A 16,610-nucleotide genomic window follows, 5' to 3' on the forward strand; every position below is an offset into this window, starting at 1 on the left:
CCACACCACACATACCGTGCACTGGTCCATGTGGACGCAATCGTTTCCTGTGAGTGTCCGGGGAATCTCTTCCGCCCTGCCTCGTCAGCTGTATCCGGTTTCTGTCACGCTCCATTGCTCGGCTTAAGCAGCTGTGACGGTGGCGGCAATGAAATGCAGGACGATGCAGAAGCGTACGCGGACACGACGAGACGCAGGCCTGACAGGAATGTATATGCAGCGTTTCGAATCCTCCGCGAGCATGTATACATCTGCCTGCCAAAGGGGGCAACGTCATGAGCTGAAGTCCCAGCGGCCAGTCTTTTACACGCGTGAGTGTAGGACCGCAGCGCCATCCTTGGGGACGGCGCGGAAGCAGTTTTTCCGCGCAAACCCCTTCTCGCCCTGGAGCTCCCCTCTTGCTCTAAGCGGCCCTCTCAGAGTCTCGTTAAATGTCGTACGGTGCCCGGGTGCTCTCGTTTCAACTCCGGGATGTTCTCGTTTCAGTGCCCGGATGAGTGGAATTCAGTGTCCGGATGTTGGTTCTCGGTCTCGGCGTGACACGTCACCCCACTGCCGACAACGGGAGGTAAAAGCATTTCATGCTTAAATGGACGTGCCTACACTGGGGCTAAAGGCGGCGCCGCAACATGTTTCACTGGAGTTTGCTGTAACTGTAATTAATGAACCTGTATTTAATGAACCTGCTCGCCACTGTAATTAATGAACCTGCTCGCCCCTGCACTATTCATGATAACGACCTTAGTGTTGCATCTCCCTTATTTTGGCCCCGCCGCTGTGGCTCAGTGGTTACGGCGCTCGGCTGCTGACCTGAAAGATTTCGATGAAGGCGATAATTTCGATGAAGGCGAAATTCTAGAGGCCCGTATACTGTGCGATGTCAGTGCACGTTAAAGAACCCCAGGGGGTCGAAATTTCCGGAGCCCTTCACTACGGCGTCTCTCATAGCCTCTGTCGCTTTGGGACGTTATACCCCAATAAACCAAACCAAACCAAACCCTTATTTTGTTTTTTAGCCCATGGCACATTTGGCGTACGTGTAGTAAAGAAAGCCTTGTTTGGCTATCTCAGGACACACTCGTGCCCCTCGATATATTTGACTAATTGTTTATTTTCGAAGCCTCTTGATACAAGGCGCCTTGGATGCTCACCGTATCTTAATTTTGCAATCTGCCCTGACAACCTGCTATCAGTCTAGGTTAGTACACCATGATTCTGTTTTCAACAGAAGACTTCAACTCGTCATTTGTTATTATTTTGGTTCGATCGTTCAGAATTGGGCAGCCGGCCGAGATAAAAGCCTTGATGATCGGCGCGCGTTCATTGCGAAGACACCAGGAAAACTGACCGCTTTATAATTTGCCTCGTATTTGCATTTCCGGAAATAACAAGTAAATATTCGTTTGGATTGTGGTTTCGCGGGCCGTCAGAAGCCGTGAAAATCTTATTGAGGTGGAAATTTAAATTTATGATAGTAATAAAATTTTGTTATGGGCAAGTAGGGGCTTTAGACTTCTACGGAGATAATTTTTTTATCCCACATTAACGTGTTTTTTCCGAGCTGAATTTGACAAGAAGATACCACGCCCAGTTATCGCGCTGTCACGTTTTGAAATATCTGCATACTGGAACGGCGTTCCAAACATTTGGGAAAATTTCCAGCGCACACAGGACAGGCACACAGAAGAGGACACCACAAGCGCTGACTCGCAACAAAGCGTTTATTCGCTAACGCAGAAAATATATGCTCACAGGGAAAACAAAAAAACATCAAAACTTCTGCAATCACGCTGGCGCATCCAGGTATGAAAACTCCCGTTCATGCAGGACAACAGATTGGTCACTAACACATGTAGGCTGGTTTTTGTGGATATGATAGGCTTCTGATACCTCTCTTGTCAATTGATTAGGATTGCGTCAACGGGAATTTTCATATCTGGATGCGCCTGCGTGACTGCATAAGTTTTGATGTTTTCGTGTTTTTTCCTTTGAGCATACATTTTCTGCGTTTGCGAATAAGCGCTTAGTTGCGAGCATGGAGGAAAAAAAACTAAGGAGGGAGCATGACGTCACGCGGCCAGCGTTCGCAAGCCGAGTGTTTATGAAGCCGTTTTCTCCGTCAGTTTTTCGCTCTCCCAGCCAGTCCTTTATGTTTTGATTCCGGCATGTTTTAGTGCGCGCGTATGCGCGACCCGCGGCGCGGGCGTCTACAGCAAGGAAGTTTATCTACAGTTAGTCTGCCGCGCTAATCGGCGCATGCGCGCGCGCAGCGGGGCTGGACTTTACCGCACGCTATCATGTGGTGCGATCATGGGGGGACACACTCTCTTTTTTTTTGCTATATCTTTACTTGTTAAGACTAGGCTTCAAGGTTGTCGCCGGACGCTCCCTCCACAGTTTTTTTTTCCTCCATGGTTGCGAGTCAGCGCTTGTGGTGTCCTCTTCTTTTTCCCTGTCCTGTGTGCGCTGGAAATTTTCCAATATGCTTTACCAACTCGCTCGAATGTCAGTCTTACTACAGTTCCAAACATTGTTGCTATCATAACATGCTCATCACAGTTTATTGAAAATGTACAAAAAAGTTCCTGCTATTGTAGGTATGTTTTTTTAATCTTGTAACCCCTTATGCAAGAAATGAAATTGGGTTACTGAGAATGATTATAAATATCATCATTGAAGTTGCTTTGCGTGACGCTTATTTAATTTGCTTTCATGGGTCAGTCATCGTAAAAAAAAAACTGCTCAATGTGCTGCTGCATTTGCCACAGAGCAAGCATTTTTAGCCTAGTCAGAGAATAAGAAAAATGAAGTACGTGACTGAGCATGCCGCAAAAAGTACTGACCAATAGATTAATACCATAACTCACATTGCATGACGGAAGTATATGTGTGCCTCATACCTCCCCCGGCATGCCCATCTTCCCTGGCAAATTGCGCTGCGGTAATGTAAATGTAACTCGATAGTTTCAGAAGTCTTTATCGACAGCGGCTCGAATTCTATTCACAGACAAACATGGCACAGCATTTAACTCATGGAATATATACCTTTAAATGCTTTTTATTGGTACACCTTCATGGAGTGATACGTATTTCGCTACAGTTCTAAATTCGCCGCGATGCATCAAATAATGTTAACTTTTACTGTTACCAATTGACAGTTTGATAGAAAGAGTAGCTGCAGTGAGTATTCCATCAATCATCACACGTTTGCGCCCAGGAATAGTTTTGATTAGGATGGTTGCTGAAGGAGCCTATTTCTCCGCCCACATTTACAATATTTTTTACGCACTAGAAACTTCGAAATTAAAACATGGACAAAATTTAATTACTGTAAATTCATGATAGAGCTGACACCAATGAAGAATGCAGAAAAATATTCAGCGTTTTGTATCACGTGCTCTGGAAAGAGTGCCAAGAAAATCTTGCGCTTAATAGAAACAATGCTTACACTTACAGATGATTAATTGAAGTAGTTAGCAAATGGATAGGAGAATTTGGCAGTATCGTTCTTCGCGCTATGAACAGATTAAGAAAACATGTTACTTGTAACATGTTTAGAAGATAGACACGTGGAATAACGTTGCTGAGGCATTTGGTAGTCTAAAAAGAAGAACTCTTCGTTTGCACTTGCACCGAACAGCAGAACGCACTGAAATGGCTACTCCGATGGGAAGTAATTAAACTCGTGCTCTGCAAGGAATTATTCATGTGCCACCCTAACACAAAGGGAACACCGGTAATACGAAAAATAACTAGATGAGTGGGTTAGATTTCTGTTTTCAAAAGACAACAGTAAAACTGCAGTACAGCCGCCCACAGACTTAGCACGAATGACGGAATGCGTGGCCTGGACTGCCGTCAGCGACATGAAGCGATAGTCATCGGGTGCGAGATAGTGCTCCCGGAATGTTTGCGGTGTCTGACGATAGGAGGTGCTAACCGCGGCAGATTAGCGGGCAATTCCTGGTTACCGCGATAAGAAAACTGGAAAGAGCGTTGCCGGGGCCGTGGAGGCCGAATCGGCGAGCAAAAGCGCGTAAACGCCCCCGTGACGAGCGCGCTGTCCACGCGGCAATCAGGCACAAGCGGAAAAGCAGTAAAAGCGAGCTGCGCACCAGCTGTCGTCAACCACCGCAAACATACCGAGAGCATTGTCTCGCACCATTGACTATCGCTTCGTGGCGCCGACGGCAGTCCAGCCACGCTTTCCGTCATTTGTGTTAAGTCTGTGGGCGTCTGTACGTGTAAAAGCGAGAACAATTTGCGACTAATTAAATGACCCTTTCCAATTGTTTCGAATTTGAATTGAGCGCTTAGCGACCATTTAAAAGTACAGTGTGTATTATTGTAATCTTCACGAATGGGCTCCTCGGTATTTGTCTATAACAGCGGCCGGTTAGCGCCGAACATCTCTTTGCAGTACTTTGCAGCTTTTCTCGTACGTTGGAGCACGAAAACATCTGTTCAAAAGAACCGCGCTCCGCGCCCGCTTTCTCTGGCTGCTTGCCCTCTCTCAGCGAAGAGAAAGGAGCGGAGCTCGATCTACCAAGGTCAGCGAAACGCCCCCCCCCCCCCCCCCCCCCCCCCCCCAAACCCTTCCTGCCCACTCCCTTCTCTCTCTCGCATTCGTTGTGCTGCAATCCTCCAGACGTAGGGGGCTTTCGTGGGCCTCGTTGTTCCCATCGCTGTTTTCTCCCCCGTCTCGTTGCCGTCGCGGAACCGGTTGACGCCTCGGGAGAGGGCGCTTCCCGCCTGACTCTCCTCCTCTCTCAACGGCGCGCCACCGCCATTGCACGGTTCTTCCCCGGCACGGCGACGGCGTCTGGCGAACCGCTCCTTCCCAGCAGCCTCAAACAACGTAGTCTCGCTCTGTCCGCACCCGTTTTGCTGTCGGCGCGGCAGCCATGGTGGCTCTCCCCGAACCGCGTTTCAACGCCCATGTATTCATAGCGCTTGTGAGGCCGTACCGATTTCTCTACGACAATAGGGAGATAAATTTTAAAGACATTGAGTTGAAGGAGAGGCGCTGGGCATTAATAGGAAAGCAAATGGGCATAACAGGTGAGTTGTGGGACTGTTATACTGTGCGAGCAGTGACTAACAATGTGTAACGTTTTTTTATGCAGGTAAAGTCGCAGCGAAGAAATTTGCCAACTTGAAAGACCGCTGGAGGCGTCTCAAGAACTTGGTGGAGGCATCGAAGAAACCTGGCGGAGAGGATTTGCCAAACATCACGTGGCGTTATTATGATGTACTTGACGACATGCTGTCAAAGGACCGGCAAGACACGTAAGTGAAATCCGTCGGCGAATGAGATAATAATTTATTTTTCAGCTTCTTTTCTTAATAGGCCATCTGTTGCACATTTCGTTTCGGCTAAATCGCTGTTTACTCCACATCGATTCTTCTGTAACTTAGTTGTTGCAGTTATTTGGAGGATATTACAGCATATTAATTTTCCCGAAACGTCTGTTTTTGTCTTTTGTTTTTTCTTTGGTCGGCGTTCTTTCTTCACCGTCAGTATGTTTGTCCCCGACCAGACGAGTTTTCGTCCTACTCTCGACTTCACATTAATTTTAGCGTCAGCAAGCCTTCCATTCGACAGGCAGTCGCGCAATGTAGATTTATTCTGGCGCGATGTCGTTTCAGGTCCCCTGTATGGAGTAAAAAAAGGGTTTATTTCATTTCCCCGTGTAGTTAGCGTTGTAAGAATATTTCGTGCTGCTACAAAGCTTAAAAGATAGCTGAAGCATAGTGCGAAAAAGTCGACATGCTTTAAATTCGCATGAAGCCGCCCACAGGTGTTCCTCGATAAAGCAATCCCCAACTGAAATATATATTAATAGAAATGACTTCTCGCCATAAACTTATCTTGAGTATTTCCCATATATCTTGCTGCCGGAAGCAACCGAAAGCATGGGATGCATGTCAGGAGTAGGATACCACATTCTAAGTCTGCTGATAGGTGCTGACTGGCACTGTCCTTTTATATGGTTTTCATTTGGATTTATGCTTATTTGGCGGGGTATTTTTTTCATCGCTCATCACCGATGCCCTCAAATTCCTTTCCACACTCGCTTTCGGCTGATTTCTCCAGCGCTTGTGTGTTCCGGCCTCTAAACTCCATTGTGTTCCCGATTTCGGAAACGCTAGCTAACTTTTCATAAATCCCCCGTGATATCAATGCGATTACGTGCAGTCATAAATTGACACGACCTTCCTATTCTCTGGGGGATGCTGTCCATGTGTACAAATATCTGCTGGAACCGCGGGTTTTATCCTTGCGGGAATTGCCGCGTGGTCAAAGGTGTCAGTGGAGGAAGATTTACTAGGTTCGCGCTGGGGTGGTTTGGAAACCAGCTGGGTGCTCTTTTGCACCATCTTTTTCTCCTCTATGACACCCTTGGGATTTAAAATTCCCGTCAGTTCCTGCTTAAATTTCGCCTTTACTTTTGTGTTATTTTCGAAAGTCGTTAAACTGAGATTATTGAGAGTGGAGACTAAAACTATTTCATGGGCAATATCTTGTAGTCTGCCTGTTTTCCGACCTGTCAATATTCTGTTAAGTTATTATTTCCTGATTCTTGGATACTGCAGCTAGAAGCCGCTATTCCAGTAGTGGGTGAGTAATGCAACAATCGCGATATCAGGTCTGTGACACAAAGCGAAATATATGCACAAAAAGGACAACGAAAAATTAAAAATACAAGCAAAATGTGGAACTTCTATCAAGTTAAATTGTCTTTACATGGGAGAAAGAGTGGTACCAGGCAAAAATTCAGTATTGCACACAGAAAGTAACTCTGGGTAAACGTGTTAGTTTAGGCGAATATATTTGTTCAGACGGTTTAGCACGAGTTCAGTAGCCATCGACGGGAAGCTATTGAATCGGAACTATTGCATCGTATGCGCGAATTTTGCTGAGCCGAAAGCGCTTGGAAATTTAGAGGAAAGAGTGCGGCGGAAACCGGAAAAACCTTATATTGCACTGGTTATACTTGCAGGATTATGAAACGAATCGATTTCTGATCAATTGGATCGAGTTGATTCGCTTCTCACTGCTGGCTCCAACTCAAGATTTATAAGTGTATTTATATGACGGCTGACTTAAAACTTTGTATCTCCAGGAGCTTACGTGCATGTGCAACGGAGGTGTAATTTCTTCGTTGCCATGGATCTAATTTATTTAATGCGTTTGACAAGAATATATTGGGTGAGAAAGCGGGACAAAAGTGTTTATATATAACTATCACTATAAGGTCCGTTGCTGTCAATTTTCGAACAGAATCAATGTGTAAGCGCAAGTCGGAATGTTTTTTGGAATGTTAAAGACGTCTGCCAGTTAGCACACAAGGAGCTGTATTCTATAAATTATTTTTGAAGCTGAAAATATCCATCAAGAAAGTAAATGTTAACACGTAGTCTTCTGGATACCGACGTAATTCACGGCAGGTGTTGCGAGTAAAGCCAGGAATAGAAGCGACTGACGAAAACCAGAACAGTGTGGTATTCGGGACAGAAATTACACGACACCGTAAGTAGCTCTTCAATCGCCACCAATTCAGAACAGTGTGTAAGCAAAGCTTAAAATGCAACAAAGTAGTCAGAGGCTGTTTACAATGACAGAGATTCGAACCCTGAAAGTAGACTTCTGAGTTTCCTTCGCTGCGGAATATTCTGCTTCTGAGGATTGCTCGTACGTTCCTGAGAGCAGTGCGAAATTAGTGAAATCTGAAGTTATTTGGGATACATTGAAAATACAGAGAGGTAGCAATCGTTAACTGTGCTCAAAATATGAACATTATGTTTAATGGATTCATCCTTTATCGCCAACGAATTCGTTATCTCATCACACGGCAGAACGGATGACCGAAAATTTCAGCTCACACGGAAAAGAAATCCATACCAGAAATCTATAGCCAATGTTCTGCTTCCACTTCAATAAAGCATAGTTAGCTGCTTTGAATACAGCTAAATTGGCCGAGTTTCAGCTGTCGTTCACTGAAGTTGATTGTTTCGTCAAACGAAGGTCTAAATTCAGAGTGCCAGGCACGGACTTGAATACGCGTACACAAGGTAGTACCCGCACGTAATGGTTCACACCGAAAGTCTAGGCTGAGGTCATCTCATATGTTTTCGTTCCTTCGTCAATACCTGCTCAAGAACTTTTTTTACTAAGGAAGTCATCTCGGGGGGGGGGGGGGGGGGGGGGGTATCATTTGATGAACGCAGGTGTGTTCGGCTGGAACTGTTTAAGAATATGTTCATTGAAACCTTAATTCAAAGAGGTGAATGCAAGTGGAGCGCCCTAATATATTTCGTACGCTTAGATGACAGAAATGTCACTGAGCCGGCGTCACTGAGTGCTGCACGGAAGGTCAATTCCGCGCATTCTTATCTGATGTGTGACGTGGAGCTCAGTTCTCTTGCGCGTGTCTTTTTCATTTCATTAGTGTCATTTTATTTTGTGGAGCGTAGTTGTCTTCATTCAGTGCATGCTTTTCCTCCTCATCTATTAGTTGTGTGTTTGTATTTCTGTTATCATGTGTACTTTCGGCCAAATGAGCAGAAGTTATTGTGTTTTCCCCCTGCAATAATGCCCTTGGGCGCTGCAGGTATCTTTAATAAATAAATAAATAAATGAAAAAAAAATACCGCAGAACTGGTCCGTTTAAAATCTCTTTCCTCCGAACAGTCAGAGGGAAACTATACCGCGGTTGTGCTACCGTTATATGAAATGGATCCTTTTGTTTTTTACTGCGTTGCTAAGGAAGCCCACAAAAGCAACTTAAATGTGGTTTTTAAAAAGTAAATCAGATTTCTTCAAAATATGGCTGGACGATTACACCACTCACTGATGTGTTCATCCGGCGCAGCAGTTCTTTCATTTCACGATTTATACTTTTCCCACTCGTCAGTCAACCTGCCACTGTGCCCTCGTCACCTTTTCGAGGCATACTCTGGGTGACGTCATGACGCCGCATTCACGTCGTTGGCTTTAAGGCCTGTGTGCAAGACGGCTCCGTGTGCGTTGATGTCGCGGCGGAGTGACATGGCTGGCGCGGACACGTGGAGCGCCCTTGAGTGGCCACGGTGCTGGTCACGTGGTGACCACTGCCGTCAGGCTTCTTGCGTGACCAGCCGTGCTGCTTCTTCAACGCCGACGGGTAGATTGGCGATGATTTACTGTAATAATATCCTGGCGTTGCCTGGAGAATTGCCTGTAACCCTACGCTGGTCAAATATTTGTGCAGTAGGTTATCGTTTTGTAAACTATGGCACAATGTTAGCTGAAATACCATTCATATTCGCATATTGACATTGTTTCGGGATGTCGGGCTCGCTAAGTTTAATTTTTAGGCTTGTACATATGTCCAGCTACAAAATCCTCGTGTTTGTTTCGGCGACAGCTGGCGGTAGACTTTAATCCAAAGTTTACCACTACGGCATCACTCAAAGACCACTTGAAGTTTCGGAAAGCTAACGACAACTTGTACTTAGCATACTCCATTATATAGAGAGGGTGCGGTAGATGGTCTTTGGCGATCACAAAATGAACAAGGGAGGGGAAAACCACAGGTTGCTTGAGCCAACGTTTCGACAAGAGGACTTGTCTTCGTCTGGGCCCAGACGAAGACAAGTCCTCTTGTCGAAACGTTGGCTCAAGCAACCTGAGGTTTCCCCTCCCTTGTTCATTTTGTGATACTCCATTACAGTATACCACATCATAGCGTTAACTTATGTGCTCACAGTGCACGTTATCGTAGCTAGCTACCCTCTTCAAGTGCTGAGAATTTCTAGCTCTTCCTCAAGCGGCGGGTTCTGTTCTCTATTCCTAACACTGCACACTGCTATCATTCGTTCATTTCAGACCCAGGGAGAATATAATGGTGCACCTGGATGCATCCAATGACGACAGGCAAGTTTATTCATTTCACTCGTGACCAATTAATTAACTTGGCTGTGGCTTTAAGGTATCGTCAGATAGTTGATTTCTTTATGTCGTGCACATAATTTTTGCTGAATTCATGACTACGGTTTCAGTCATCCTTTTAGTGAAGCACATTTTAAGGTCTGACCTTGCAGCCTGAGAGATTAGTGAGCTGAATACATCAGCTGATAGTCTGCCTTTATGCATTTATGGCAATGCCCCCCCAGCGACCCAGTATCTAGGCAACGTGCGTATGAGCAAGCGTGAACTTCAAAAGAGTACATTATTTCTCCGAACGTTATTGCGTTTGAAGGTGTCCGTTCATGTTTTCCACATTGAGAATTTCTGAAATCCAACACATACCAATTCAGAATAACAAATGTTTCACATCTCTATCGGCCTCGATAAATATAAGTACCCTGTGCGGTCGCACTAGGGTTATTTTAACGCATCAGAAAATGTTGTGAAATTGACGGCTTGTCCAATTTTTGTGCAGGATTTGCCACCAGGAACCAGATGATGACCACGAAAGGTATGTCTACATAATGTGTACCTTTCACGCTTGCATGTGTCATACGTGAGTATCTGTGACTAGGTTCTTGACAGCATGTCCCAACCGACGTTGACAGTTCTTCACGCCGCAGTGACAAGGATAAGCACATTTCGGATGTCGCTTCAAGCGGAATAATTAATCCTAAACCCGCAAAAAAAATTGTCATGTTGGCTATTTGTGCTCTCTATTTCACTCCGAAAAATGGAGTGATATGCCAGGCTGTTGTCCACTCTGCAGGGCCGATGCTTCATTTTTCAGCTACGTACTTGAAGATGGCGATGACGAAGAACCCGAAGAAATCCTTCCAGAGCCGGCCAACCACAAGAGAAAACGTGCACGTACGAACAGCACTTCCAGCGCACAGAGGGCGAACATGGACGTGCAGCCTTTACTGGAGTGAGTGGTTTAACCAGGGTGTCAGTTTGTGCGCTAAATTAAACGAATTACTGGTTTCTCTAAACTTACACAACATTTCTTAATCCTTTCCATACACTTGTATGTGGTGCACCGGAATTGTAAAGGTCATATACTTAGAAACTGAGTAATCCTGCCATCAACATTTAAGTCCGAATGCTTAGAGCTGTGCTGCGAGTTCTGTGAACGCACCGGAGCCGGAAAGGCTTACCGCCGAATTCATAAAAAAAAAACGAACGTAGTCTCGACGCTGCGCCTCCACCCCGCGTAGTCGAGGAAACGGCCGCTCCTCCACTCGAAGGACGGTTGGGGTTCAAGAAAGTCACTTGGCGTTTCTTGCGACGAGGAGCTGTTCGATAATGCTTACTCCAATCCTTCTCCATTGAGGAAAGTCAGCAGTAAAATTCCAATAAGGAAAGGTGTCAGGCAGGGAGACACGATCTCGTCAGTGCTATTCACTGCCTGTTTACAGGAGGTATTCCGGGGCCTGAAATGAGAACAGTTGGGGATAAGAGTTAATGGAGAATACCTTAGTAATTTGCGATTCGCTGATGACATTGCCTGGGTAAGTCACTCAGGACATGAACTGCAAAGCATGATCAATGAATTAGACAGTCAGAGCAGAACGGTGGGGCTAAAAATTAACATGCAGAAAACCAAAGTAATGTTCAACAGCGTAGCAAGGGAACAGCAGTTCGCAGTTGGTAGCTAGTTGCTGGAAGTAGTAAGAGAATATGTCTATTTAGGGTAGGTAGTGACAGCTGATCCAGATCATGAGAGGGAAATAACTCGAAGAATAAGAATGGGGTGGAGCGCATATGGCAGGTTATCTCAAATCATGAATGGCAGTTTACCAATATCTCTCAAGAGAAAAGTATACAACAGGTGTATCTTACCGGTACTCACCTATGGGGCAGAAACGTGGAGGCTAACGAAGAGGGTTCAGCTTAAGTTAAGGACAACGCAGCGAGCTATGGAAAGAAAAATGATAGGTGTAACGTTAAGAGATAGGAAGCGGGCGGAGGGGGTGAGAGAACAAACGCGTGTTAATGATATCCTAGTTGAAATCAAGAGGAAGAAGCGGGCTTGGGCAGGGCATGTAATGCGAAGGCAAGATAACCGCTGGTCCTTAAGGGTAACGGAGTGGATCCCAAGAGAAGGCAAGCGCAGCAGGGGGCGGCAGAAAATTAGGTGGGCGGATGAGATTAAGAAATTTGCGGGAATATGGTGGACGCAACTGGCAAAGGACAGGGTTAATTGGAGAGACATGGGAGAGGCCTTTGCACTGCAGTGGGCATAGTCAGGCTGATGATGATGATGATGTTAAGGCGAAACGTTGGCCGTAAAATAGCATGTCCCTCTCAATTGCATCCGTATTTTTTTTACCCTAGGCCGTCTGAAGAACCTTCACGATGAACCTTGGCACCTTGTAAAACTTTTTCGAGAGAGGAAGAGATTTCTTGACCCTGGTCGGAATGACCAAGCATCCGCTAAAAACGGCCCGAAAAGCTTGCACGTCTGGCTACCTTCGCCGGCAGTTAGCTTCACGTATACGAGGGCCATTCATAAATGGTGTCAAAATGGAAATGGTGTCGTAGGGGGGTGACACCCAAAAAGGAAACACTGATTGTCAATTAAGAGCTAGCTGGCAGCCGTGATTTTAAATGCGCTTCAATAGCCTTTCTCTTCCCCTGATCGCGAATATTCTTTCGGGGGTATAGGTGCGGCCAGAATAATACGGAGCACAGGAAGGGTCGCGGAGCAGCGGAAACGTGCTTATGCACGCTGCCTAGCAGTGGCGACAGGAACTACCTTATATTGAACGCGGCGATATGGCGCCGGTAGCAGGGACCCACTTTTTCCGCAGGCCTAACAACATCACAGCATATAGCATGCAATCCCTTGCTCTATGATCGACTGATACTCTGCTGACAGCGCCATGCGCTTCGTTGCCCCGTTTCTCGCGTCGAGGAGCGGCGCGCGCTGTAAACGGGCGCAAGACGGCCGTTTTGGCATTACGTGTTATCTCGGCCCTTCAGTCCGCGCGGCCACCGAGGCTGAAGTGAGCACGCCTGGATGTAGGCAGCACCTGGCGGTGTTGCCCGAACCAGCTCAGCATCTTTCGAACAGTGATAACGGCAGGGTTGCAGCAAAGAGGGGTGCTCGGCGGCAGGCACTCTCGCTGCGCGCGGATAGCCAGAGGTGTCTTTGTTGTGCTGATAGGTGGCGCTTAGCTGCTAACTTGGCCGCCTTTCGCGTGCTGCGTATTATTCTGGCCGCACCTGCACAAGCGGTAACCCGTGTCAGGTTCGGAGGCGCACGCAACCTGAGCCCACTGATGTGTACTGCACGTATGTTTACACTTGAGAAACCGCGCTTCCAGAGCCTTCAGCGTCCGCTGTGCGCCGTTCCGAAGCGCACCGCCATCTGCAGAAACTTCACAATACAGGTGAAGAGTGGCGTGCACTGCAACTCTGCACACGGTGTGCTGTGAAACGTTTCTCGGGTTGCCGATGACGACTTGTAACTTGCCCGTGCAGTGTATGCGTGGTGCGATGAACAAGTGTATTGGAGGCAGCGATTGACGACGACTATCCGTGCTCGGCCTCATCGGCAAGCATCCACATCAGAAGGATAGCAAAGGTTGTCTTCGCAGAACAATGACTTGCGACGAATTTGCGGGTCGAACGGACTGAGGCCGTAACTAAGCCGTCGCTTCGGCGCAGCGTCTGGTGCATCCGCACTGTGTGCAAGTTCGTGTAATGCTTTGCATACAATTGGACCGGAATCCACACTGCCTGGAGACGACGCGACATCCGCCATGTTTTACATGCAAACTGGCGGTCGAGAAACGCTCAAGGTAGCCTCGGTGCTACCTCGAGAGCCTCGACGAAAACGTCTAAGTTTTACTCCACGGGAGGAGCGATTGGATTGCAGGTTGTTTTATGAAGCGCAAAACAGTCATCGAGGGCAGATTGGAGTTGAAGTTCGGGTAGAGGCATGTTTATGAATTCGGCGGTTAGTGCGTAAGGCATTTCACGTACCGAACAATGAGCCATCACATCGTTAAAAAAGAAGCACAGCTGAGCTCGAATTTGGTGTGCACACATTCCGAACCATTCCTTCATATACCACAGGGTCTTTAAATCCTTTCTTTTTCTTGACTGGTACACTCAGTACACTTGCTGCATAGCAGTGGCACTGGAACGAAACATTTGGTGATATAGAAGGCGTAAACGAGTTGTTATATTTATTTCAGGACAAAACCTGAGGAGCCTTCCAATGATGATATCGACAAGGTGGCCGGAGCTTTGTTGGATGTCATCAAAGCGGTGACACAGCGAGAGCTGCCCCATCGGTGCAATATGTTTTTCAATTTCATGGCAGAGACGGCTAAATCTCTGTCAACAAAGCAGCAAGATCTGCTGATGAAAAAATGTCATATGGCTTTGTATGAGATACAGTATGGAGAAGATGCGTAAATAAAGACCCTGTGTATGTAAATTGTGAAAAGCCGAAACATTTGCCAGATCTCTCTTATTGCATATAAATGTGTACCTGGCCATACAGACGACAAAGATAAATTGCTTGCCGACCACATTCAAATATGCAGACGCACAAACAATTCCGACGCGATGCCGACGTCAGTAACTTTCCGGCCGATCGACAGGCCGCGCACAATGCGGGCGACGCCAAAAACTTTGGCCGACTACCGGATGTTGTCTCTATGTGACAGGTACTCAAGCTGGAGTGGCTGACGAAGCCGGTGGCTGGGTGGTGATTTCAACGACCGCGTTCTTCGGCAGATCGCCTCGCGAGCGAAATAGCTTCATGTTGTTGAGCCGTCCTGGGTAGGCTTGCGTGCATGTGGTCTATTAAAAACAGGTGAGAAAGCGGCTGCAATTCAAATATTCACACTCCAGGCAGTCAGAGTCAGTAAACACTTGAAGTATATTTGAAATTTTAATGGATACCCATGCCATACTGTGACTAGTGTGACTATAACTCGAGGGTTGTAAAGCCAGCAGATGGCACTGTTGGTTATGGGTATATAGAGTACATTGTCGCCTACCCCATCCTTTCTTTCCATCACATCGCCCTTTCTTTCCGTCTCCCTTGCCCTTTTTCTCCAGCTAGTCGCAGCTCAGGTTCGTCAGATTTCGATGGCAGATGCCGGGGCTAGCAACATCTTTTCCTTCCTTTGGTGTTTTATTAAGACCCACTAATAATAAATTGGCGATGCATGGGGAAAAAGAAGAATACTATTTGAAGTGATACAAACATCGGCAAAACAACGGAATAATTCGAGCGTTCTCAAGTTAACAATTACATCTAAACTCATAATAATGAAATATCTGTCTTTTAGGTAAAGCAGCATGAAATGTTAGATTAAAATTCGCTATTCTCATTTACATTTAATGTCCCAGTTTCCAAAAGTAAATCTGCTCTTGTAGGTACCAACTGAGTCAATAGTTGCTAGGTGATCCATGCACAGAAATACAAAAATATACGTCATTCTCTCGGCGCTCACATGGTAATTACAGTCATATATCTACTAATTTCCTGTTCTCAGTGAATATTCGGGTTCACGGCAAAAGGCGCAGATTCGAGATTGCGCCAAGCGAGAGCAGTGCAGATGGAAATTTAGAGGACGGATACGGCAGCGCACCCTCGTCAGAGAGACTTCAAGCTGCCCAGTTCGTCGAAACTTCTTGCTGCAGGAATATCTCAGATGTTGATAATACTTTGACGTTAAAAGTGCTCAGTTCTGGGCTCTAAAAACGCACCCTTGTTGCTTTGAGATATGCTGTAGCCGGGAGGATAGGCAACATGGGGCCGCTTAGGAATCCCTAATCGAGGTTACCAACAACCTCATTTACTGTCACGCTGCTGTGACCAGGTACCGAATGACATGTACACGGCTCAAATGGGTAGGAAGCAGGAATTAGAATCTACTTTTATTGGCAGAATCAACGGGCGAGGCGAGGGATGAACACAAAGATAAAGAATCGGTAATGACTGCCACTGTGGAAAAAAAGGAGTCTGCTTGTGTAGAGGAAGCACTACTGCCGAAAACTCTGCTTGAAATGCACGTGGTGAAATCGAGAAGGAGCAGGAAAAATGAAAAATCCAGAGGAGGCCTGAATATTCCTGCACCTGCCTTTTCGTTACACTGCGAGTCGTCTTTTGCTATCGCAATGTTCGTAGGAAGTGTCCTGAAATGATATTCTAATATTACGTTTAGAATACGAGGTGGCTTAAGTTCGACACTCTGAGGAAAATGTCGTCGAAGACAATTTGACACCACCACACACAGCTTAGAGCTGGAAGGATGTTATAAATCAAGAAATTTAAGGGCTCAAATAGGCTATCCGCAAACATAACCGAAGGGGGGGGGGGGGGGTGCATGAAAACGAGGCCAGTGCACACCAAAAAAGGAGCGTGGATGGCAACTGAAAATGCTTAGTGAATGGTGCAAAAGCGATTGATAGATCCTGAGGTAGTTCTGCACACTTAGAAACTGCATTCCACACAAGAGAGGAGGAATGTGCGCTTCAAGGTAAAGCACTCTGGTGGCCACAAATTTGGGGAGGCCAAGGGATATTGGAAACGCTTCTCGCCTCTAAAGCAAGAGGGGACGAAGTTTGCAAGCAGCCGAGCCTGATAGCAACACAGATACGAATCTTAAGGTGGGTCTGACTTACAGTACGC

General features: G+C 46.4%; 1 protein-coding gene across 2 annotated transcripts; it reads left to right on the forward strand.

Annotated features, from left to right (window-relative positions):
• The first annotated feature begins 4,684 nt into the window (after window positions 1-4,684).
• LOC149329007 (uncharacterized) lies at window positions 4,685-14,411 on the forward strand. Of its 2 annotated transcripts, none has more exons than XM_089562035.1 (6): window positions 4,685-5,061; window positions 5,127-5,289; window positions 9,872-9,919; window positions 10,428-10,463; window positions 10,722-10,880; window positions 14,158-14,411. In XM_089562035.1, the coding sequence occupies exons 1-6, from the start codon at window positions 4,905-4,907 to the stop codon at window positions 14,378-14,380; spliced, it is 786 nt and encodes a 261-aa protein (XP_089418161.1). In that variant the 5' UTR covers window positions 4,685-4,904; the 3' UTR covers window positions 14,381-14,411. The 2 variants fall into 2 exon arrangements, with proteins under 2 accessions (XP_089418161.1, XP_089418162.1); XM_089562036.1 differs by having other exon boundaries at window positions 4,693-5,061; window positions 10,743-10,880.
• Window positions 14,412-16,610: the final 2,199 nt, after the last annotated feature.

Source organism: Amblyomma mixtum, chromosome 9 (assembly GCF_055824585.1).
Source record: "Amblyomma mixtum isolate Tamu chromosome 9, ASM5582458v1, whole genome shotgun sequence".
NCBI classification, from domain to species: Eukaryota; Metazoa; Arthropoda; class Arachnida; order Ixodida; family Ixodidae; genus Amblyomma; species Amblyomma mixtum.

Bases quoted from the DNA above. Each gene is read 5' to 3' on its own strand.
- LOC149329007 (XM_089562035.1), top strand. From the start codon at position 4,905: ATGGTGGCTCTCCCCGAACCGCGTTTCAACGCCCATGTATTCATAGCG. The intron at 5,062-5,126 runs GTGAGTTGTGGG...TTTTTTATGCAG, and splicing joins AAAGCAAATGGGCATAACAG to GTAAAGTCGCAGCGAAGAAA. The intron at 5,290-9,871 runs GTAAGTGAAATC...CGTTCATTTCAG, and splicing joins TCAAAGGACCGGCAAGACAC to ACCCAGGGAGAATATAATGG.